The sequence below is a fragment of the Dromaius novaehollandiae genome, chromosome 2 (assembly GCF_036370855.1).
Source record: "Dromaius novaehollandiae isolate bDroNov1 chromosome 2, bDroNov1.hap1, whole genome shotgun sequence".
NCBI lineage: Eukaryota > Metazoa > Chordata > Aves > Casuariiformes > Dromaiidae > Dromaius > Dromaius novaehollandiae.
Window position 1 is genome coordinate 97,008,523 of NC_088099.1, and position 25,476 is coordinate 97,033,998.

Below are 25,476 nucleotides of genomic sequence, written 5' to 3' on the forward strand. Positions count from 1 at the left end.
GGAAACACAGTTTACATAGCCAAAAGAAACCATTCCTAGAAGCAGCCAAAAAGGAGCCTCCATTAAACAACAGAAAGTCACAAGAACAGATAAAAGCATATAAAAAAAGAGAGAAAGAGAGAATCACATATAGCAGGAACCTAGAGACTGCAGTTGTAGCTGACAGCCACCTTCAGTTTGGATCAGGAGTAGATACTCCTCTCAGAAGATTTCTTTACAGGATATTTCTTTGTTTACCAAGTTAACTTGATTTTTACTTAGCCTGGGTTGCTAAACTCTGAGAACTGACGTCAAAAATTCTTCCCCCCCTCCTTTGCGTCAAAGTATACAGCTGTTGCACATACCCTTGTTTCGCTGATCAGTTTGGCAGTAGACAGCTTATATTGCTGAAATGACACAAAGATAGCTGAGTTCTTAATGTTTTAAATTTTTTATAATGTCACAGAGAACAACTAATCCGCCCAGCTTTCACTGTGATGCACATTCTACCTCAGCAGTATTTTATTATTCTATCGTCCATGGCAAGGAGCTGAACAACTTAAGAATGCTGCAAAATGAAGATAAATGATTTGGTTCAAATGGCAAGATTTACTTTATTCCCAGTGACAGAAGGAGAGAGCAAGACAAGAAGACAAACAACAGTCCACGAGAGAATTGAGCAAGCATTGGAAGACTAAAACATTTTCTTTCACATCTGGGTAAATTCTGTCATACTATGGACAGGGCAATCTAAAAAGCTGATGTGATAGCCTGATTTACAAGACAACATCCAAACCAGATGCATCATCACTGAGAATAAACTTTTAGGGGAAAAGAAGTGAAAGTTGCTGTTCTTTCTCCTATTATGAAGCGTATCTGGAAAAATTATCCCTTTTCACTGAGGGGTAAAGAAGGACATCTCAGGTCATAGAGTCAAGCAAGTATCTGCAAAAATTTGACCCACCCCAGACACGATCTATCCACTCTGCTGTATGTCCTTTACTACATATTCCTTCAACTAAGCACATCGAAATGAATTCTCCAGAAAAATGAATGCCACCTTTAAGTCTAAATTTTTAAAATGAAGCAATGTTGCATTTTCACTCTAAGCCACCCTTTGGTCAAAGAAAAGAATCGGACCTTCTAATATGACCTCTTACATATCACAGACCACTAGATTTACCCTGGTTACAAAGTAATTAGTAACATTTAACTTTTAGTCAAGCATAGGAAGAGACTACCACGTGAGATTTTGGAATCTCAATTATGAGAAAGCTTAAAGGGCCGGCCAGGCAAGCACCTGTCAGGAAGGACTGCACACACCATTGCTCCCATCACAGAGCACGCAGACGGACTTGCTGACCTCTCGAGTCTGTTCAGCACTGAAACCACAACGTCTTGCTCTCAGCAAGACATTTATTCTGTCACAACTTGAAGTCAAAGTGTCACAACTTGAAGTCAAAGACTCATGATTATTTTCCCCTCACTAAAAAAAATGTCTGACTTCCAGATGGAATTTGCTTTACTTCAGCTTCCAGTAATGAGTTCTGGATGTGCCCAACTTCAACAATTTTAAAAAGTTATTTTGCACCAGAATCCTTCCACAGAATCACTGAGGTTGGCAGGGGTCTCTAGAGATCATCCAGACCAAACCCCCTGCTCAAACCAGGGGCAACTAGAGCAGGTTGCTCAGGACAACATCCAGTCAGGTTTTGAATATCTCCAGGGATGGAGACTCCATACTCTCTCTGGACAACCTGTTCCAGTGTTTGACTATTCTAACATTTAAAATGCTTTTTCTTATGTTTAAATGGAATTTCCTGTGTTTCAGTTTGCACCTCTTGCCTCTCATCCTGTCACTGGGCTCCAGTGAGAAGGGTCTGTCTCCATCTTCTTTATTTCCCCACCCCCCCACCCCATCAGGTATTAATACACACTGTTAAGATCCCCCTGAGCCTTCTCTTCTCCAGTCTGAACAGTCCCAGCTCTCTCAGCCTCTCCTCCTATGAGAGAGGCTACAGTCCCTTAATCATCTTCACAGCCTTTCACTGGACCCACTCCAGTAGATCCGCATCTCTGCCGTACTGGGGAGCCCAGTACTGAACCCAGGACTCCCAGTGGGTCTCACCAGGGCTGAGCAGAGGGGAAGGATCACCTCCCTCCACCTGCTGGCAATACTCTGCCTTAATGCAGCCCTGGAGGCTGTTGGCGGCCTTTGCTGCAAGGGCCTGTTGCTGGCTCCTGGTCAACCCAGTGTCCTCCAGGACCTCCAGGGCCTTCTCTGCCAAGCTGCTCTCCAGCTGGTCAGCCCTAGCCTGTCCTGGTACAGGGGGCTATTCCTCCCTAGGGGCAGGACATGGCATTTCCCTGTGTCAAACTTCATGAGGTTCCTTTCTGCCCATCTCTCCAGCCTGTCAAGGTCCCTCTGAATGGAGCACAACCTCTGGTGTATCAACCACTCCTCCCACTTCTGTGTCTTCTATAATATTAAGGGATGACCTGACTAATATCTTAAATAAGCAAAATATTGCTTAAATAAGTTGCACTGTATGGTATTTCCTTCAGACCTCAAATAATTTTTGCTGCCCTATTTAACATCTTCTTCCATTTTCAACATTTTCTTTTTAAAAACACAATGATTGAATTGTGTATGTTATTCCAGTATCAGCTGCACCAAAACTGCTTACAGAGGCAAAAGTCTCCCCTCTGCTTTTCCTTTTTTATACATGCCAATATAGCATGCCATGTGGCATGTATATATATGCCACAAGCCTCCACGCCATCACTCCTCAGCGTTGCACTGGAAGCTCACGTTAGTTGCTTGTCAACTACCGACTTTTCAGAAATACTGCTTTCCAGCATACAGGCTTTCTTTCATAACGCCTTGCCTGCATTCGCTGTTCTTTGGCATATAACTTTGCCTTTGGCTGTATTAAAGACAGAGTTTGTCTGAATGTGCCTACAGAGCAAATTATGAGATCATGATTATCATTTACTATTCTGCTAGCAATTAGTATCAGTAACAGTTTTTTGTCTACTTTTAGGACAGTGACAAAAGCATTCCATAGTGTAGGGATTAGTACAAATAACTCACTGAGGTCAATCAAAAGGACGCATTTCCAGATCTGTCACTTAGCCAATTTTCAATCCAATGCCATATTGACAGTTTTGGCTTTTTCTTGTTTTGTTTTTTTAATCAAAACATTTGCATTGCAAAAATCAAAAACCCTTGCTATCAATCTCATTTCCATGTCAGACAGCTACATCTTGGCTATCTTTTAACCTTTTAGTGGTGGGAAGGAATGTCCAGAAAAGAAGGGTGAAGGTGGGAAGAACCAACTGTTGGATACTGCTGGCAAACATTTTAAGACACAAAACAAGCACTTTCTTAAGTGCTGCATACAGGAGAACTCTATCCTTCTAATTGCATACTACTTAAACCCCACAAAAAGGTTTATTTCAAGACAGTTGGATATCCCAAGGATGAGAGGAAGCTTTAGGGATGACAGAGCAAGTCTAGAAGAGCACAACATTAGCAGAGAAGTGAAAGAGACAAAGCTCAGGATGAAAGAAGAAACTCAAGCGTCCATTGAAAAGCATGGAGTTCTATCCATTGCGGCCTCAAGTTCAGAGAAAACCCATTTGGCTGCTTGCACTACTGCTTTCCTTTTCCCCTTTCTATTACCTGCCTTGCTGTATAACCATTAAGGCAATGGACAGCTGAATCGGATTTTCCAGGAGCCTGGTGAAGTCTTCCATTGGAACCTAGCACATAAATATCACCTATTAAAGGCTGCACTAAAAATTCCTTCCTTTAAATAAGATTTCTTCTTTCTTTAGAGGTCTTCTATTCAGTTCAGGCCCATGGCTTCTTCCACAAATGTACCTTAATCTTCAGAAGATAAACGACCACATGATTTAATTGTGCCTTTTTCACAAAAACAGAACTCTCTCTCCTATGATCAGTACTGCTTGATCTTTTTCATTTCCAGATGCAGCTTCACTTCTTATGAGTCATCATTCCCTCCTCCCCCCACCCCACCTTTTTCAGTCTCTCCTCCTTGTTTCATCCTTTTTTGTCCTCTCAATTTAGTAGAAGTTGTAGGTTTAGCAAACTAAAATAGCAAGTTTCACAACTGGACAAGAGACATGCTTAAATTTAGATCAAATGACCCCTTCCAAATTATGTGGGATCTTTCCATACAGAGAGATTTATAGAAGCTTCCTATAATTATGGAAAGGCATAGGATCAAAAATAGTCTGTGTTTGATGGCCTTTCTCAACAGTATGTGGCTAGGAAGGAGAGGAAGGACAGACATTCTCTCAGCAGCAGGAGAAGGCGACAAACAACTCAGGACAGCTATTTGAAGCCTGTAGGCTTCTAGCTAAAAAGCCTACAGTTTAGTAGATTCTCCAGGAAAAAAAAAAAAGAAAGAAAAAAAGAAAGAAAGAAAAAAAAAGTTTTCACTTTTTACAGCAATTATTTTCCCAGATCTAACACCAAACAACATCAAACAGTAAAGCAAAGATTACCCAGGAAAACTTGACTACATTTCACTGCTTGAGGTTACAAGTTCTTACTTAAGCTGAAGCAGAACGACTTTAATGATAGTCTTGGAAAAATGCTGCCTTGCCAGTCATCAACAACTTGTCTTGGAAGTATAAAACTCAGAAGAATTTTCTGCTTGCCTTGACATCCGTAGCTTCTACCCTTTCAACAAGCGTCTGTCAATGACAGCAGTAAGTCTTCTTACTCATGGCTCCCCCCCTACACTTCGCACTGGCAAGCCCTCCTGCACTCTGCGCTAACTTGGAACTAAGTCCTGTGGCACGGTCCTTTGCTTTCCACAGCAAACTGGAAATTTTTTGTCCACTTCAGGTAAATATATTTTATTGAATTAAATATAAAAAAGTAAATATGGCAAAGTTGCAGTGTTCCTTGTGTAAAAAGCGGATTCCAAAATAAATAAGAATGCCACATAGCTTTCACATTTTATTATCCTGCAAGTATTTCAATGCACAGTGGTGCTAAAGAAAGTATCAGAAGAAAGATGGAAATTTTGGCAGTTGCTCTGGGGAGAGCTGAGGCTTCTGGCACTGGGTAATAATGTGGAAGGACTGAGGGATAAACACAACTCAACGGTTTTGCTGAAGTAATCAATAATGATATAGTTATTGTTACAGACTCTCTCCAGAGTTAGTTAACACTGCATTAGTTGACTTAGTATTTGGAGGTTTTCTTACAACCACAGTGATGTATCTCCTCTTACCATTAATTTGAAGTTAAATTCGGAGGCATATTTTGGTAACAAGAGCTAAATTCTGCAACAATGTGGAATGAACAGGGGTGTGGGTGCTCCCAGTTCTATGCCGGCAAGCTTCCCCTCTACAGCTGAGATGAAGCCACATGCATGCAGTCACAAAACTCTATTGTCTTTGATGAACTTCCCATACGACTGGCATTTGTCACAACTAATCTGACCAGCAGCTCTAGGAGCCTTCCCATGTTTATAATCCACGTGACATAAACCCCTCAGCTGAGACCGAAGCTATTGGCAGTAAAAGCCATCCTAATTGATACCTCCAGGGATCCTGTGACCTCTCGTGAAAGACCACAACGCCTTTACTTTCATCTGTTAAAAGTCAGTCTTGTTAAAGCCCTGCTTAGAGTAACTACACCTGTCAAAGTGACACAGCCACTCTTTCTTCCAAAGACATTTCCTGATAGATTGCGAAAAAGGCCTCCAGGATAACAAGTTCACCAGACATACATAACTTGTAGGCACAAATTACATTTATAGCTTCACCTATTTCAATGCCCAACCATCAGACTGTAATTATATTAAATGTAGCCTGGGAGCCCTGGCCATGGACGGGAAGCCAAGTGTAGACGACACAGCACAAGTGCAGAGGTGGGAAATGGCAGATTCTTGTTGGAGGCAGCGATGGCTTTCCGCTGTGAATTCAAAGCGTTTTCAGCAACGTTCTCTCCACCTGCTCACAAAACTCCTAAACTGCCCCCAAATGCTTAAAAGCTAAACATTGGAGATGGGGGATATCCATGAGACAGCTTCAGTCCTTGCGTATTCCTGGCTAGGCCCTAGCAGCTGCACACACCCGGTAACCTAAGCAGCAAGCCCTGGCACAAAAGCTGCCTATTTCTTAGCAGAGCCATCTGTCAGGCTTCCGTTACGCACAACTCCACTCGCTTCTGGGAGATGCTAAGGTCACACACGCAATTTAGTCTGTGGCACTCGGTGGCGGATGCAGAGCGCGCGGGAGCCGCATCTCTGTGCTTGCAACATGGGCACACCCTCACGCGCCACCGCCAAGCGGGACAGCCCCCACCGGCCTCGCTCTCCCCAGGGACGCCCCAGCCAGCCGGCACAGGGAGCTTACGGGGCTGAAAAGTAATCGCTTGCGCCGTGTTAGTTTTCAGCTGGCTGGGGTGCCTGCTCTGGTTGCCCGCGTGGTGGCATGAGCGCTGTGCCGGCACGCAGGAGGCAGCAGGAATACTCGAGCCATGAGGGAGAGCGAGATGACCCCTTGCAGCAGCAGCACTAACTTAGCTCACTTTGAGCTGATTGTGAAGCTCCATCCTTACGACGAGCCCCAGTATCATTCCAGGAAATCCTTTCTGCCATGGGAAACCTTCCCAGTAGTACAGATCCGATCTTCAAATCATCTTTTCCTTCCTACCCCAAGGAGCAATTAAGTTTAACCTGACTACGAGAGGATTATATTTCATTTCCTAAAACATGAAGATAGGAAGCAGGAGGATATTCTAGTTTCCAAGACAAACAGCCATGCCCCTGTTGCTGAACGGAACAGTGTAATATCTTGGTCTGAGATAAGATGGTGAGGAACAACATGAATACCTTTGCTACTCACTCACCTACTGCAGCTATGTCATGACTGAATTACTTAGTGTTTCAGTCCCAGCATGAAACTAGTGACCACCTGAAGAATCTTGCCATGGTAATTAATCCTCTTCCGTAAGTTAATTTTTTCAATACTGAAGAGTTTACCAAGCAGCATAGCTGTCTAATAATTGCATGTAGCTATTGAATTTAATACCTGAAAACAAGCCTTGTTATTTTTACCCCAAATTCAAAGTGTAACAATGAAGAAACTGTAGGCATCAGTCCGTAGCATTATCACTGTGCTATTATAGCTAGAGTTGCGTCCATTAGATATAACAAGAAAACAAGGAGAACAAAACTAATCAAATACTACCACCTTTCTTCCTCTCTGTTATTGCCTCTCATAAGATTGACCACAAATGTGGTCAAACACAAGGAGTCAAACTTCCTACAAGCAGTGTTGTTAAGGTTCCAGATTTCCACTGTGGTTCTGCCATATCACAGCTCTGGAAATGCATACTGGTTTACATAGAAACCACTGTATTAGGTCTTTACAGTTAAAAAAAAAAAAATCCATACTGCAACTGTAAACCTTACCAGAATCATCTTGCTGGCCTAGGTCTAGCTCCTTCAAAGGAAAAAGATCTTAATACAGAACTTAAGAAGATAAGCATACTGCTGAAATCACTAGTCTGGATAAAAATGCTTTGTGAAAAGACTGATAAGAATTTGCTATGCCAGGGGAGACACAAACAATCATTTCAACAGGAGAAGCAGAATACAAACTCATCAGGAACCACAGCACATGCTTCATTTTGGTGCTCCTGAGAAGGACTCTCACTCAGTGGTCACGAGCGCTGAGGCTGTACATGTGCCCTGGCTTTTTCCCATGCTTGCATGGGGAACATAACCTGAAGGACAACCAAAAGCCTTCACGAGTGCTCTCGTGGTTTGAAGCCCATATTGCTGAGATCAGCAGCCCAAGCTCAGCTGTAGCCGAGATGCTAGATGCAGCTGGCTTCTCCACTTGCAGGACTAGCAGCTTCTCCCCTCGGAAGCTGTCAGAAAGTGGGTCTCTACAAGGCACAAACTCCACGAGGTCACAGACATGCCAAGCATTTGCTGGTAACTGCAAGTCCTCTTGAGAGAAGTACGTGAGCTCATCTTTTAAAAAAGATCAGCTCATTGCAAATGAATAGAGAGAAGCGTGCTGGGTTTTGGACCATTTTTACGAAGAGAGAAAATCAGATTAGTACACCACAGCCATGCAATGATAGCTGAGGTGGACCTAAGAAATTCAGGCTTTCAACTCTGCCTCTAACAGTAAGAGGAAACTGAGTGAAGGCTGAAGTTCTTTCACTCTATGCAGTAATATGCAAGAACAAGGAAGCAACTACTCTTGGCCCTGACTGATATTACAATCAAAAAAGTTTGCAGCCTTGCATACGTGAGGTGAATATTTGCTAAGAGGGGGATCTGGTAACACATACACAGAGATCTTCCCCACATAAGTGTGCTGCCACATCAGTCCTGACCTGCACTCCTACTTGTTCAGACCAATACATATACTAAGCTGCACTCCACATTTTTACTTGGAGAAGAACAGACTATATAGCTTCTCATACTCTTAAGTCAAGATACTTTAAATTCAAGAATCTAACTCAGAAGATAATTGTATTTGTCCCATGCTAGGAGTCATGCCCTGCAGCCCCATGCAATCATGGAAGGACCCTCAAAAGCATGGCCCGGTCATAAAGACAAAAGGCAGAAACTCAGCTGTTCAGGGAGAACTGAGATACTCGCAGGAGGTGTTCAGCATTACAATGCAGCACCAGAATGATACCTTTTTGCATTATTTTGTGCAACATGATTGAAAGAGTCTGGGGCTTAATCTAAGCAAAGTATCTGGTAGCAACTTTAGAGATAAACCTTTCAGGACGGTTGCAGCTCCTCACATACAGAGTGTAACTAAATCTCCTAGGCACATCACACTTGGAAGAACCGGTGAAAAAACTGGGGTGGCACTGATGGACAAGAATGCTTGCTTGAATCTTTGTGCCACGATTCACATTGCACTTTTATGGAAAGTTCAAGAAGTTTCAAACTATTTGAGATCTCTTCTCTTTTTCTAGTTCAACACGGCATTGCCACTGAACAATTCAATGGGCAAGCTCAAGTATCTGATATTTTTAGCTCGATATAGCATAACATCTCACAGATGCCTAGACTTTTCTCACTGCAAGTTCTTAAGGAGATTCCTTCCTTCTCAGTTGCTGGCTGAACAGCAAGCAGAGCCTGGGGGCTGCTTTTCACATGCTGAAACAACTCAGCTTTTAAAAGGGCTGGGAAAGCCACATTTCTTCACTTCAAACAAAATGCTAGCAATAGATATAATGCTTGTCTAATACAATTTGTGCTGTTTCCTACCCTTAGAAGAAGTAGGGAAATGCCATTTTGAACCCATGGAAGCCATCAAAAGATCAAAAAGTGAAGAAAAAAACTAGATAAATCTGAAGGGAAAAGAAAGAAGGCTGAAATTCCCTTCTTCCCAAACGCTGCATGATTCAATAACTCCTGGTTCACTTTGAGGCAGAAATACCTGATTTTGGCCTTAAAGAAATAGTTTGTCTTAGTCTCTGCATTGCAGATGAGAACAATCAAATTTTTGCTTGATCAGACTTATCACTAAATCGATTATTCTCCAAGCTGGGTGGGGGAATGACTGTAACCACCTCTATAAAGTTCTTTAAGGTAAAAGAACTGACTGCATCTTACTTTTCCTAGCAACCCTCTTTCCTAACTCTGAAGCAAATAAACCACACTAAGGATAGTATTCTGAACATATGGCTTTCTATGAATATGGGGAATTTGCCTGCCTACAAGTTCTTTCTTTTTTTAAATCATGTCAGTCTCTGGAGTCCCTATTCACTCATTCCCCTTCACAGCAAAGTGGGTTTCCGCACAGAAAAAAAGCTTTGTAAGTATAAACTTATTTTTGTCCACAGAAGGCTGTACTTGATCTTACTATCTAGACAACTCCTGGCAACCAGTTCATTACTGTTGCGTTCATTTGTCACAAATTCTGCGAAAGCATGATGTAACTAAGACAAGAAAAGGGAAGGACTTCAGTGCCTCATGCACATAGCCCAGCAACATAAAGACCTTCTTTAGAGAAGAGGTCAAAAGCAAATGATCTTGGAGGTCTCCAGCTGAGCTTGCAGCTTCCTTTGACACCTTTCCTGCAAACACCTCCGAAGCACATGGCTCCAAGTGGGACAACTCAGGCAACGTGGTTTTGCCCTTTCCTTCTCCCCGCACGAGACACCCTATTTTGCATGGTCTGCACTTCAAATGCTCCCTGATCTTTCCGTAGAGCATGCAAAATGGAGGAACATCCAAAGGGACATTGCTGACACCTTGGACTGGAAGAGACTCCCTGCAGAGGCCTAGTAAACTTCACAGTCACAAAGGGGTGGTTTTGAGGGCTCTGAGAGGGCGAAAATATCACCTGAAGCTTCTCTCTCCCCTGCCTACTATTTAAGAGGGCGGCTGGTGGCAAAGGCACGGAAGAGAATTACTGAGAAAAATGCCAATGGGAATAAAAGGATAGCTAGGATGCCAAAAGGCAAGGGGGTGAACTCTATTTAAATAAAGTAACAACAACAACAAAAAACAACAACAAGCAACAACAAAAATGTAACTAACAATTGAAGCCAGAGAGGAAACTGAAGTCATTTTATGTAAAGAAGTGTGAACCAAAATCAGACCAAAAGCCACTTGAATTTTTAATGGAACATTATATGCCATTTCCCGTGTTCACTTATGTCATCTTTGTGGTGTTAGTTTTCAGGAGAACAATTCTCAGCTCAGTACAAGAGAACAGTAATACTGATGGGCATGTAGAACATTAACATGTTATAAATAAACTGCTAATTCAAGGTGGGAAAAATCGTCAAGGCAGCTCTCATGATTAAGAACCAAAGAAAGAAAACGAGTAACTTGCTTACGCTTCCAAGATACTATTTTTGCAAACAGAACTTTTACTATCCCCCGGTTCCTGAAAATAAAATCCTAGCGCCAGAGAAATAACCCACTGTTGTGACAAAGCAGCCAGGGAAAATGTTATTATAATTTTTAAAGCCCTCCCTGCCCCAACATTGAGTAGTAAGTTGCCTCTTCTCCTGGCTCAGGAGTACACAAAAAGAGTACTATATCAGAGTTGTGAAGTCTCAGCTTGCTCTCATCTGACTTGCAGTTTTACATAACTCGTAAGAGACGTTTTTAGGCTAAAGATACTGCATAACCAAAAAAAGAATAAGGTACAGAATTATTATACAGCAATGTGTAGCTGGGTTATTTGGAGCTGCTTGATAAAAGTCTTACTATGGAAAGTAAAACTTCATTCTGCTGCACTGCCACCCAGGATTATTCCCGCTTCTGATAGGCGCCATCACCACCGTCCGTCTGTTCCGAAACGGGTCCCCTTCCCACCCCCTTCCCCACTGTGCAATTGCAGATAACGGCCTGCTGTTACGCGGCTTCCATCTCGGGTATTATTTCGGTATCCTTCAAGCATTGTCGCTCTTTACCAGAATGCCACTTACTAAGCAATATTATAAAAATTGCTGCAGATATCTATGCTCACCATAAGCAAGGATAATGGCCTCATTGCGCTGGTCTCGATAAAAGTGGCATGTTCGAACAAGACAGCTTTCAGACACGGCTGAACAAAAGCCCACTGTGAGCGCGGCAACCAACATCAATTCCCACTATGTGAAGACATTAGACAAAGTGTGAACTAGCTTACTGTATGGGGACAAAAAACTGACTGTCAATGTGCGGGACCAACACTGCCTAAAACACTACACTGGCAAGTCAAAATAAAACCAGCATATATACATGGTGATTGACATTTAATTCCAGAGTTAGCAGTAGAAGAAAACAAGTAGTGAAGGGCACATTAGGTTACTAGCATCACTCAAGACATTATTATTCCATATAATTCCATTTCTAGCATTTTTGCTTGTGAAAAATAACTTTAAAACCAGTAGACGCATCAAAAGACCCCTAGCAAAGGGTGAAATGGATCCCAACTTTCATTACAGACATAGCCAGAGAGCATAGCAAGAGCTTAAGATTGACTCCTTAAAACACATATTTTCCAATATACAGGTTTAACAATGAACAACCTCATACACAGAAACTGCCATTCCAGACGAGGTACTAGACCCTTCCTGTCTGGATGTCACTATATATTTTTTACATATTTATCTACTTACACTGTGTTAGCACCCAATAGGCCAGAAGCCTACTGTCAAAATGAAGGTGCTGTACCAACATGAATGCTGGGTCAAGAGGTTACTTTTTAAACTTCCAGACCTGAAATTCTCCAGGTAATGCTTCTTCAATGGCAGTCCAGGCAGGAGGGATGTAAACAAGTCTATATGCCATTTTGTTTCTGAACAACATAAAATGCAAATTTTAAAGTTTTTAAATTTTATAGAGAGAGTACTACACTTGCTGCACTGAGAAGTTTTCTGCTGAAAAAGTGACATCTGTACTTTAAGATGTGCAAAAGTCACAAAATCCTACAGTGCAGATTCAGTGGTTTGCAGGAAAAAAAATCATATCCACTACTGCACTCCAATTTTGTAACAAACTCGTAGAACCAAAATTCAGAGAAAACCATATTTAGAGAGAAATAGTAGAGTGGATCAATAAGCCTGACCTATTATATAAAAATTAGACTCTTGCACTGCATGGTGACAGCCACCATTGAGCCTAAAAAAGATAAACATATACCGTTAGTCCTAAACCAGGGAGTTTTTAAGTCACCTTCATTAACTAGGAAGGAAGTTTGACAATGCATTTCTTTTTCCACCTCCTTTCTAGCAGTAAGTTAAGCAATACACAACGATCTTTGAAACAATAGCTGTATTACAAAAAAAAAATTGCATTGTAAAGAAGAGAAAGTATTTGAAGAAGTTCATTAATGAAAATTACTTCTAGAATCTATGCATTTATTAACCAATGTACACATACCACAACTTAGGAGTAGGAACTTGGAAGCTGAAGAACATCAAGGGTAAGCAGACACCTTGTTATCTAGTTTCCCAATGCAACTTATTTTGCCAAGAATCATTGTTCAGGTATTTTCTGAGAGTTTTCACAGAGCTTTCCAAAACAACTAATGGCTTGCAACATGTACGTGCTGAGACTATAAAATCCCATTTTAGAGATTTACAAAGGAAAGCAAAAAGCAGAAACTGCTACATCTTAATAGCAGCTTATTCACATACAACCTGAGAGTACAAGGGCCCAACATTTTCAGTACTGTAACTGAACATCACAGGAACCATAAGCAGCCAATATCTTTCTAAAAAATCAGGTCCTAGATCTTTGAAGCAGGGCTCCTGAAAATTCAGGTGACCTGAGGTAACAGACATTTCTAAGTCTAGATGTAGCCTTGTACAAGTTGGATGAAATTCTGAAAGTAGATGCAGGTGGTCAGACTTGGTCTCCTCTTTAAACCAAGTTAATTGCAAGTATGGCTTTAGGCAAAGGAGGTTCAGCAGAAAAGTCTGAGAGCTGCAGAGCATGCACACACAAGAGTGATACAATTAATGTGCTAGTTTTCACACTACACTCACTTTCACAGTGGTCTGGGCAACAACTGCTCCTGTTCATATGTAGGACAACAGAAGCAAAACACATGTCATTACCTGTAGGCAGGTTCTGTTTATAAACAATCATCAATGCATACGGGATGTATTTATATGAGTACAAAAGGAAGGCCTGAAGTAGCAGCTCCTACATACTGTGTAAGAGAGGCCATTTTGAATATGCTCTGGCTACATCAACATCTAGTCAAACTCATTTCTTCTCTCTTTATGGGACTTGCAAATGGAAATATTTACTACAGCTCTTGTTGAAGCAAAAAGCCATCAAGAACTCCATGAATGCCATGAGATCCTGCAAATAATAGCACCATCCAAGTAGAAAGTATGATACTTCAAAACACATCCATGCCAGGCATAGCACTTCCAAGTGTGGTTTTGGACTAACTTACTTGAGGAAAACAGAAGTGAAATAGTTCCCTTTTAAAGACGCGATAAATTGGGCGATTTTGCCAAGCCCGTCTTCAAAGAGAAGACAGAACTGAAATTAAAACCAAGTCCAAATACTTCAGCAGCAGCACCTCGTGCACCCAATCCTTAAAGCACCGTCACCCTCATATCACACACCAGTGCCCCATGACATATGAAGGGTTTTTTCCTTCTCCCCAGAGTAGCAAGCACAATCCTGCTCCCAAAAAATAATGCAGGAAGTTATTAATTCTGCCAGCCAAAACAAAAGCCTGAAGTCAAAATTAGTCATTTGTAAGTATGATAGTTGCCACCACATACTTGGCGTTGCCAGCTGTAAATGAAATTATTTGCAGAAACTGTAAGACTTGGAGATTTAGTTGCACTAAGTAGAGCTTTCCATCTGCCGAAGCCTCACTCTGGGCATGGCTGGTTGGGAGTTACCACCACCGGTGGCAAGAAGCCTATCTGAACCGAGGTCATGCTCTCTGATCCCTCCTTAGCGGGCAGCTTCTCCAAACCCCCTGGCTGAGCCTGTGCAGGTTGAAAGCCTGGGTCACCCTCCCAGCCCTCTCCTCACTGGGACAGGTGGACGGAAGATGGCACTGCTGCTGGTCCCACCACTGCAGGGGCATGAAAGACAACAGTCTCCGAGACAGCCCAGCAGCTTACAAGAGTAAGTTAAGGTCATCCACAGATCCCTTTAATTTAGTATATTACTGATTTTGCTCTCCTCCGTTAGTTTTCAGACTGCAGGATAACAGCTTGTTAGTGTAATCACAGTAAGAGAGGGCTCCTCTACCTTGGAAAATTGACTAGAAAATAACTTCTGCCAGAGCGTGCTACGTCAGTCAGTCACCATCCTCCAGCGCACGCCTTCAACAGCGAAATCTGGAGATTTGAGAGAAGTCATATTTGAAGTGCTGCTACTAAAAAAAGGCTGACATCTTCATTTCTTACCTAATTCCCCCAGCTGTGCTCTGAGCAGGAGGGAAGGGCTGGGTTCCCCTCCCACAGGCACCCAGACAGCAAGACAAGGAGCTCCACAGAGGCCAGGCACTACTTCATTTGCCTCTTTTCAACCTGCCGGCATGGCACTAAAGCTTTCTAATGAGTCCATTACCATAGTAGTTAGGCCCAGTCAACCCCCTCAGCTCCACATCTCCTGTTTTCCCTCCAGGGTGAGGTTTAAGACCTTGTGAAACAAGTTAGCTCTGGCAGGGTCTCTAGCTCCTGCCCAGCCCACCACGCCACTCTCCTGGGCCTTCGAAATGCCTTTCAAGCGGTCTCTCTTTGACAACTGTCAAGTCCCCGCGCAGAACCAGTGCACAAAAGTCTCCCAAGTAAAACCTTGTGACTAACAGATGTTTGTTTTCACACCCATGTGATGCTTGTAAAAGGACACCTCTATTTTAAAATCAATGGCTTTCATCTCAGGAGAAATTAAGCAGCCTAGAACTCTTCAGCTCAGAGAAGAGAACTGGGGACAGACAATAATGTATTATCATAAGCTGTATAGAGAAGCAGGTATGAGAAAATCATTTTCCCCCCCGTCACAATAACTAGGATCACCCAGTAACACTATAGATGGCAAGATCAAAAAAGAAAAGAAAAAGGCCAGAAACAAAGCAAATTAACTTTTTTCCGCACCAGATAACTAAATCATAGAACATGTTGATACATAAGGTTAGAACAACAACTAGATTCACACAAGGATTAGACAAAAGTCACAGACCACTGGTAGCTATTAAACTCATTATAACCCCTAAGGAAGGGAACGCTAACTGCCCATTTCTGGAAGCAAGAAGGACTGTTCTGTGCATGTGCCATCTTTCTTGTACTCTTTCCTTAAACATTTGCTACAGTCATGGTCAGAGACACCAAAGTAAGAGAACCTTTGATCTTGCAAAATACAGTGGTTCCTAAGTTTAAAGATTTTTTTTCTTTAATGCTCACACATACTCAGAAACAAGCATGCTGTAAAAATTAACAGAGCAGCACCAATGTACCTGGGACAAAACGAACGGAGAGAGAATGCCTTTAATCGCTCAATCCATTGAACCAGCCTCTACAGGAAAATAAACCAGCCCTAAGGTGAACCACATCCAGCCTTTGGCAAGCAGGCTGGTGGCGCAAGGAAGAAGCCCTCATAGTGAGAGCAGGAAAGGCCAATTTCTGAAAGCGGAGGCTCAGCGAGCCGATTTAACACTCCAGCAGCACTGAAAGGGCAAGCTCCTATTTCCTTCCTTCATCTCACTCCTCCCATATTGGGCCACGTATTCCCACTACTTACCTCATACCAGATCTAATGCTCATCAGAACCTTCTATTTTATCTCCTTAAACCAGCAGAAAACCAAACCACCAGGATGGCCAGATGCTCCCCAGTGCAGAGAGGAGGGAAGATCGCTGCCTGGCCAGGGCAGGGCAAAGGAGGGGCTGAAGATGAGACTTCAGATGGGGAGAAGCAACTTCTTCCAGCAACAGTAAAGCCTTTGAGTGGCTCAGCTGCTCGTGAAAACCTGCCAGAAGGCCTTATCATCGCAGGGAAATAAACCTACAATACTTCAGTAGCCTAGGTGCAGACAGGGGCACACCAACATAGCTGGACTTTGCATTAGGATAGTGAATGCACCATCAGCAAAGCAAAACAAGCTACAGGCTATTCCAATAGTCTTACTAGGATGCCTGCTTTCCGCTAGGTGCTTCTTGGCACGGTCAGGGCAATCAGGATTTATACCTCTCCAAATTCTTCTCGCAGAGCTGTGCCAAAGGACCATGTGCTACCTCCTTGGCTCAGAAGCAGTCTGTCCCTGAAGAAGATGCTGTTAAACTAAACATGCTCCTTCAGATGTTATTCAAAAAGCAAAGGCCCTAGACTCATGCTACCTTTCATTCCTAATAGCAGAAACTATCAGGCAAAGGAGTATGAAAATGGGACTGAACATGAAAAAATCCATGACTTCTCCATGGACAAAGGTTTTTATTCCTACAAAATAAAGAAAAGCTACTAACTAATTAACTGGCACTTCCTTTATGCAACTGCTAGGCTTTTCTCCCATGATTTATATCATTGTTCAGTATTTATGTCCTATTTAGCCTGCTTCTTTACCTAGCATCTAGAAGGAAGATTAAGCACTTTCCCATTTTTCTACCATTCCAGCTGTGACTTGCTGAGGAGGCAGGGAGAGGTGCTTTCTAAACCACCAGAAAAGGAAAGAGGTGCTAAGTATTCAGTTTGGAAATGTAAATCCTCCCAGCCCCTTCAGAAGTATTCCGAACCAGCCTCTCCAGAGCTCATGTCATCTAAAGGCCACAAGAGTTCTCTAAAGATATTCTTGTTAAGAGGATTTAGCCCCTTTTAAAAAGGACTTAACATGTGGGTGGTGTCTCCATTTAAGTATTTTCTCATGGCTAGGAAAATGGCCCTCTTCTTAGAGGCTTATCTTTATAACCCAAAGACAGTAAGAAATTCTCCACTATTTGAATTAGAAATTTTTTGAGCAGCTTTCTTTTTTAGTAGCTTAATTTTTAAAGACTGTGATTTGCAAATGGTAGCGACTTTCTCACACCAAGTGAGAAGCCAACACCGGAGAGAATGTACCCAATCAAATATTAAAATAATTTCTCTCACGTAGGCCATAGTTTCATGAGGAGCTCAGTTGACTTACGAGCTTGCTAGCATCAAAATGAGATGGGTCCAAAACCCCTCTCCCCCTCCCTCCACCTTGTGCCCTCTTCCCACCTTCCTTTGGTGGTCCCTGGCACTTATCAGACCTTCCATTAGCTGTTTCAACCTGCTAGCCCAGCAGAAAACTTTTTTTTTTCCTTGGTCAGGGTTAGCTTTCCACCAAGCTGGTGAGTTGTACCAGTTCCTGGAAAGGCTGGCGAGCACCACGGTCGACAGCAAGGAAGCAGCACGATTTCCCAGCAGGGAGGTGAAGGGAAGGGGAGGAAGCAGGGCTTGCTGCCCCTTGCAGCAGGAGTGATCTGTGAGATGGGTTCGCCCTGTCTTCCAAGGCAGCAGCTTGGACTTTCCCCACTAACGCAGGAGTGCTACCTGACAGTTGCTTTTGAAGAGTTAATTCTTATTTACTGCTTGCGTTTAAGCCATCACAGGGGCTCAGTTCTGCCCAGTAATAGAACAACTTCTATTAAGTCCACTAGAATCGTGAAAAAGCTCCTCAAGTTGAAAGGCCGTATTTCTAAAGCAGCCAGATCTCCCAGCGAATTCACCGTGCAGTCTGGCTCACAACCTCCAAGAGCCTCTTCTCAGCTCATCGGTATACAAAGGTACTGGCTGACAACCCTCGGTCACAGGGGCTGTCACGATAGGGAGTGACACAGCAAGGAATAGATTTTGGATAGCATCAAGAAGACTGTCTGGAGATGGAGGAGTGTGCACATTCTCATCTCTCTGAGGCAGGAGCCACTTCTTTTGGGCTAGCCTACCTTTCAAGGCTTTTCCAGTATGGTTACACTTGCATCATCATTATTAAAGTAACTAACAAATTCCCAGAGAGGAAGCAACTTATTGTGGCAAAAGAAACATTTTTCCTTTGCTGGTATAGTTAAACACCTTCCTGAACAGCCTAAACTATACTGCCATACTGACTCTTTTCCACTTATACCATAATTTACATTTGGAAGTGGCAGGTGGGTTCCCAGCACAGTTGCATCTGCAAAGATGGAGTATCTTTATAACCCGAACAAGTGCAGGTGTGCTGGCCAAATTTTAGACTGATCCATAGAGTGTTTTGCATAGTGGGGCCTTAATTTCAGCTGGTGGGGGGGGATGTCTCTATGCACTACTCCTAACTCAACTACTGAAGTGCTAAATTTATATTGATGCTGCTTGCCTGAGCTTCCTGCCTCAACTACCCGTCGCAGTCTCACTCCTCTCACCGGTTTCTCAAAACCACTCATCTAGGAACCACCAGGAAAATACCCCTACCTCCCAATCCCAGTGAATCATCTGCACATTTTAGGGAAAATTAGGTGGGAGTCAGAGAACTGCTGAAAGGCTCTGAAGCCTCCTAGCCTGTCCTCTGGCTCAAAGACTGAAGAGCTTCAGCCCCTGTCTGCAGAGCAGGAAGGAAAGGGAGAGCGCTAGGATGCCTCAGCCTTACTTTTGGAAAGGCGGGTCTGCAGCAAACCAGCGCGGCTCCAAGAGGGGCACCCACGTGAGCACAGCCATCAGGGCAGGGAAGGCCGCACGGCCCCTTTCCTGGCACGTGCTATGGGCTGCTGTCACCCCGGGAGGGGGCCAGCCAGGCTGTGGGTGCCTCAGCTTCCTCCCCCATCGCCGCCCAAAGCGAACGTGGAGTCTGAGGGCAGGTAATAAACTTGCTTGGTACTTGAGAAGGGATTTTTTTGTGGGCAGAGCCCAGAAACGCCTTATGTCTTCCAAACCTTTCGGAGGGGGGGGGGGGGGGTTGGATTTCATGGTAAGGCACTCTTCCCATTAGAGGGGTGAATGCTACAACGAAAAAACATGCTAAACTCACATTTGAAAGTATCGTAGCACCCCGCTGAGGGAGAAATTTTAGAAGTCACCTATGCCATCAATGTCTCTTCTGCAGAGCAGGGAAGCCTATGCAATTATTCTCCCAGAATCGTCATGTTACATAGGCTTCTCTTTGTATTCACTTAACATCATCTGGGAATCAAACGCATTGCATAGGGCAGCCAAATATTTACAAAGAAGCCTGAACTAGCCCATTGGACACAAATCACCCTTAACAAGTACTGAAGGGCACAAGCAGCAAAAGATCAATTAACTGTTACAGTGAAGATGCTTTTTTTCCTTTTTTTTAGCTTGGGATAGGATTTTGACGAGCCCATACCTCCCCCCCCCCCCCCCCCCCCCGTCTTGAAACTTCCATCACTATTTCAGCAACAAACACCTGCAAAAATCTACAAAAAAGGAAGCTGGTGTCACCGCTGTGGTCTCCCAGGAACACGAAATGCAGCGATACCAAGCGTTCCGAAAGGTATCGCAGGGTTGTAACCGCTGTCAATACCTGCGAAATTTATGATTTATCAGAGCGCGGATTAAACCTTTCGCGGCGGGTCGGGCGCACTTCGGGAGGGAGCCGCGCGGACCCCAAGGGGGAATTAACAGGTGAGACGGCGACTACCATACCCGCACCCGGCAGAGCTCGGGCACGTTATCTGCTGTCAGGCCGCCCAAAACCACAAGAAAGTGAGTTGGGTGACCTCATCGCCGGCCCTAGCGGACAGCAGCCCACATCACAGCCCGGCCAGCCAGGCCCCGATGCCAGCAGGTAGCCCGGCAGGTCCCCCCCGGCCCGGGGTCCCCGGCGGGCGGCGGCGGCAGGTGAGCGCCGCCCGGGGCCGGGCCCCCGCCCCGGGATGTCCCCCCACCCCCCCCACGTGGGGGTCCCGGGAATTAAGGGAGAGAGGGGCCCGGGCGGTGGGGGCGGGGGGCTGGGGGGGGGGAACGGCGATGGGGCTGCGGGGAAGGGGAGGCGCCCCCACAACTCGGCGGCGCCCTTTCCCCGCCCTCCCTAAACTTTGGGAAGCGCCGGCGGGGCCCAGCGCGCACCCAAAAACGCGGAGGACAAAGAAATCCCCCGTGGGCGGGGGCGGGCGCGGGCGGCCGCGACCCCGCGGCGGGGAAGGAGCGGTGTTGGCGGGGGAGGCAGGCCAGGCCCGGACGCCCGGAGCCGCGGCGGGGCCGGCCCCGCACCGGGGGGAGGGGGGGGGGAGCCGGAGGATTTTGGGGGGGGGCACCCCGCGTTGGGGGGCTGCGCCGGGCGGGGGGTGGGGGACAGGCCCCAGGCGGGGGGGCCGCGCCGCGGTGCCGCACTAACCTGCTGCAGGGGCATTTCCGAGCGCGGCGACGGCGAGGCGGCTGCGCCGGCCGGGCGGGCGCGGGACGGGCGGCGGCGCCGGCCGGGCACGGGCTGTCCCAGGCCAGCGGCGGCAGGAGGAAGCGGGCGTCCCCCTCCCCCCACTCGGATCAGCGCCCCCCCCCCCGCCCGCCCGGCTCCCAGTCACAGCCGCGGCCTCCGCGCACGTGTGCGAGACGTCACCGGCGGCTCCGCGGGTGAAGCGGAGACACCGGCGGGGCACGGCGCGGCGCGGCCCCCCGCCCCCGCCCGCCCGCCGCGCTGCGTCCGTGGCGGCGGCGCGGGGCTGGGGGCGTTAGTAGGGTTTTTCTCTCTTTCTTTCTGTTTTTTAATAAAGCCCGGCAGCAGCGAGGCCGACGCGGGGGTGGGGGTGGGAAGGAGCCAGGAAAGTTTATTGCAACAAAGCACCGTCTCCGCCTTTCCTGCCCCCCGCCCCCGGGCCCGGACGGCGGCGGGGGAGTCGCTGGCAGGAAGAGGGCCCTGCCTGGCGCTGATCCCCGCCGTCCCCTTCACCCTCCCGCTGGGACGGAGGAAAATTACCGGGGGCCGGCCTCCGCCGAGAGCGGGCTGCAGCAGCGCCGTCCTGCCGGCGGGTCCGTGGGGGGTGCAGTACAGCGAGCTGCCAGCGGGCTGGCCCCCATCCGCCGCCGGGGCAGAGGCACCGGGAGCCTGGGAAGCGGAGGAGGAGGAGGAGACAACACAGGGCGCCCCCGCCGCCGCGCCGGTGCTGCGGATCTGGATGAAGGTGCCGGCGGCAAAGCGGGCTGGGAAGCCGGCGGGGGCCACTCTGCAGTCCGAGGACGGTGCGGGCGGCTGCGCTGCCGGGGACGTCGGCTGAAGTCCCCTTCTCATCCTTCCCTCCGGGTCTGTCCCCGCAGCCGCGTCTCCTCCCCCTCCCCCCCCGGCCTTCCCAGCTCCTTTTCTCCTCGATGCCGAGGCCCCGCGCAAAATATTGGGGGCTGCGGGTGCCGGGGGGCCCCGGCTGCAGGATGCGGGGTGCCGGGGGGGAACGGAGGCGGCGGGGCGGGCAGATGCGGCGGATGGAGCGGGGCCGCTCCCGCTGTGTGGGGCCGGCTGGAAAATGGCTCCAGGAAGCGGCGGCTGCTGACAATGAATGAAGGGAAAGGAGACGGGTTACGCGCCAAGGGCCTCCCGCGAAACTCGGATTTCCCGCCCTCTTTTCAAACCAAATTTGCATAGCCCCGCCCCCGGGGCACGCCCCGCCCGCGCGGCCTCCTCATTGGCTCTGGCCGCACTGCCCGCCGTCCAACGGGGCGCCCGCTCCCCGCCCCTCTCCCTTCCCACTGGCCCGCGGCAGCCCGGAGCGGCGGCGATTTGCATGCGGCCCGCGGATTGGCTGCGGGGGCGAGGCTGGGGGATTCCCCCTCCGCGAAGCCGGGATCCCGGTTCGCCGGCTTGCTGACAGTGACAGCTGCGGTCGGCGCGTTCTAGAACGTGCCCGCGGGACGGGCGATCCCGCGCGCGCGCGCCCAGGACCGCCCCGCCCCGCGCGCCGCCGCGCGCCGCCGCCCCGGGCACGGCGCGGGCTCCCCGGGGACGCCCCGCCGGCGGGAGAGGGCGGCTACTGCTCCTGCGTGACGCGGTTTGGCTTCTGCTGCCTGTGAGGGAGCTCCGCGGCTCTCGCTTGAGTCTGCTTGGAAATCTACCCGCTTCCCTAGGTGGAGCTCTCAGGTGAAGCCTTTAAATGCTTTCCAGCAGTTTTTCAGGCTCCTGTAGCTGAAGAAATATTTTCCGTCTTCTTCGCTCTTCCGCATCCATAAATCTTAAAAACTAGCCTGTTTCTGGGACACTTCATTTCTTTTTTCCAATGAAGGAAAACACCCAAAAAATACTCCTTTTGCTTATGATCAGTATTAACCCCAAGAAGTAAAACATCACAACTATGCCTATAAGCTATTTCCACTTTCTAAGTTATTATATACAAAGCCCCTTGCCCTGCCTTGGGCCATAGCTACAGCACCCACTAACCTCACCCAGTTTTGCTCTGTGTTTTATTTTCCACCTCTCCCGCTTTGCCATGGTTGTGTCAGTGCCCAACAGGTGTCTTGCAGTCTGCATGTCCCAGCTGCTGCTGCTGAGTCAGGCAGATTTGCTAGCTGGTTGTTTGAAACCCTTTCCCTTGCTACCATTCCCCAGTTCCACCACTGATAGGTCCACGGTGTGCACAAGGTGCCCCATAGAGAGCGCGGCCCTGCCAACAGCCCCCCATGCGAACAGAGCAGAGGCCTCCGGTGAGATGCTCTCGCATTTTTTTTTTTTTTAAAGAAAAAGGAAAAGGCCTCTCCCATTCTGGGCACGTTTTACAGCAGACAAAGGCGGAAACTCTTCTCCACTTGGCCCTGGAGAGGCCTTGATTGAACAGCTGCCTACGGTTTGGGGCACTGCACATTAAGAAAGATATAGTCTGGAAAGAATCCAGAGGGAAAACAGTAATAATAACACAGAGTCAGAAAAATATGTCCTACCTCAAAGGTTGGCATTTGTTTTGCTGGGTTGAAAAGTGTGGGAAGCAATGGTCTTCTGATACAAAAAAGGTCACCAAGAGATTGCTCGTCCTCTGAAGGGAAGGAAGGTAATGGACTCTTTTAGCAACACTACATTTAGCCTAGGTAATTAGGAAACAAGAGATATTAAAGTGAGGACACCCTGCAGTGGGCTACATGGGCTTACCAGAGTCTTTTTGACTAGATGAGGTTGATTTCTTTTGGGGATAACATGAGCCTGGGCTGTGCATCCATGTCCCTTCCAAGTGTAAGGAGTCTCTGTTATGGTCCTTCCAGCCTGGGCAGGAGCAGGGCTGGGCTGAAAAAACTCACGTTATTTTGCAGAACCTCAGCATTGTTTAAAATTTTAAATAAACCTGTAGTTCTATGGAGTGCTCTTAAGGAGTTAGCCAGCAGTGTTGGACATTGCCCCATCCACAGTGTGATGCCCACGGGAGATGGGCTTAGCATGTCCTGGCCATGGCACGTGTAGCAGCACCTCGCTGCCCCAGTGAGGTTTTACCAGGGCATCAGCTACAGGAGAGCAAACCACAAACCTCCTCACACTGCAGAGTTCCTCCGTTTCCGTCACCTTACTCCATTCCATTCCCTAACTCTGAAAGAATTAGACTCAAAACTACAAAAACAGACTAGTCCTTTGGAGCAGCAAGACAACACAGAAAAAAAGCTGCTTCCTTCCTGCTCTCTCCACATCAAGTTATGCCTCTTCCTGGAAAAAAGGACTACTACTTGTCCTTGGGGCTTCATATCCATAGGCCCTTTCATAGTCCCATTTTCCTTACTTCAGACAGCACAGGTTCCAGCCATGTGCCAGTCTTCAGTTTTCTTCCAGGGGTCTTTTTATAGTTTTCCTCTCACATGCTCCTTGCCATCTTCAGCCAATGTCATGCAAGGGAGCCCTGCAACTGGACTCACCACCTCTTAGCAGAGAGGTTTATCAGGGCATATCCAAAGGCCCAAAGAGGGCGGGGGGAGATGCTGAGGAGTGAGGACAGCAGGTGAGTAAGGAGGGAAAAGACCAGAAACAGAAAAACATGTTTGTGCGGGCAGGGCTGTAGGCTTGCATAGAGTCCCAAATGCAAATATTTTTCCCATGTATGGAAATGGTAACACTACATTCTTCCTACACATCCAAGGGGAGAGGGAATGGGAAGAACAGTAACTGTGGGCAGCTGTGAAAAAAGTAATGTGAAAGAATAGGGAGAAGTGGAGTAAATAAATCTAAGAAACAATTTGGATAGAAACAACAGTAAGAAAAAAGAGGAAATAATCAAGGGTCCTGCAAGACGAAGAGAAGAAAGATGGGCCAAGCCAAGAACATTACATAATAAGGAAAGAAAAAAAAAGAGTTAAGGTAGAAAGAAACATAATGGAAAGAAAAAGGGTGCAAACATAACAGAGTAACAACAGCAAAACATGACAGTCCATAGAAAAGACTCAAGAAACATCAAGGAGAAAGAATAGAGAAAGATTAACGTATAAAAAGAGACATCTAGATAAAGTAGAAATAGTTAGGATCCCAGAAGCAGAAATACAATACAGTAAAACAGAGGGAGCAAAAAATGCAGCACACGGGCAAAGGCACCGTGCACGTCACACTTCAGCTTCATCTATCAGTTCTTTCATTATCAAAGTTTGTAGTAGCTTATTACCCTATATAAGGGGATAAGGTGAGTAGTTTAAATAAAAGCAAAGCGAAGCTATTAACACTCAGATCCTAGCCTGTTTCTTTGTGTGTTGTGTTGTGCTGTGACTGTGCAGGGGCTGGCAGAGAAACTTGACAAAAAAACATTGGGTTCATCTGAACAGCAACTTTGCCACCAGTAAAGAGGCCCGTGCAGAAAATACTGCAGAAGGAGAGGTGTGTTTCCTTCTCTTTAAAAACACTCTGTGGCGAGTATTTCAGTTTTCCGGGGGACCTATTAAGCATGTAGTTCACCTACTAGAACTAATGGGAGGATCTAATGGAAGGAAAGTTGAAAGTAAAACATGTGCAGTGAGTAATAAAATTGTACATAAATCTGCATAAAGCAAGCTACATGTATGCCCAAGAACCTCTGTGCATCTATACAAAACAAGTCTATGTCTTCATTGCTGTCTCCTGGGATGTCATCATCCAGGTACATATTGCAGTGAAAATACCCTACAGAA

General features: G+C 46.4%; 1 protein-coding gene across 2 annotated transcripts in view; it reads right to left on the reverse strand.

The window, feature by feature from the left end:
- Positions 1-21,975, reverse strand: part of E2F3 (E2F transcription factor 3) — a 44,706-nt gene extending 22,731 nt beyond the window's left edge. Inside the window, exon 1 of one of the 2 annotated variants that reach the window (XM_064506967.1) lies at positions 21,341-21,975. In XM_064506967.1, coding sequence (XP_064363037.1) covers positions 21,341-21,652 — 312 coding nt within the window. In that variant the 5' untranslated portion in view covers positions 21,653-21,975. Of the gene's footprint in view, positions 1-20,761; positions 20,937-21,340 lie in introns of those variants that run through there. The other variant, XM_064506968.1, reaches the window with a different exon arrangement.
- Between the last annotated feature and the right edge of the window lie 3,501 nt (positions 21,976-25,476).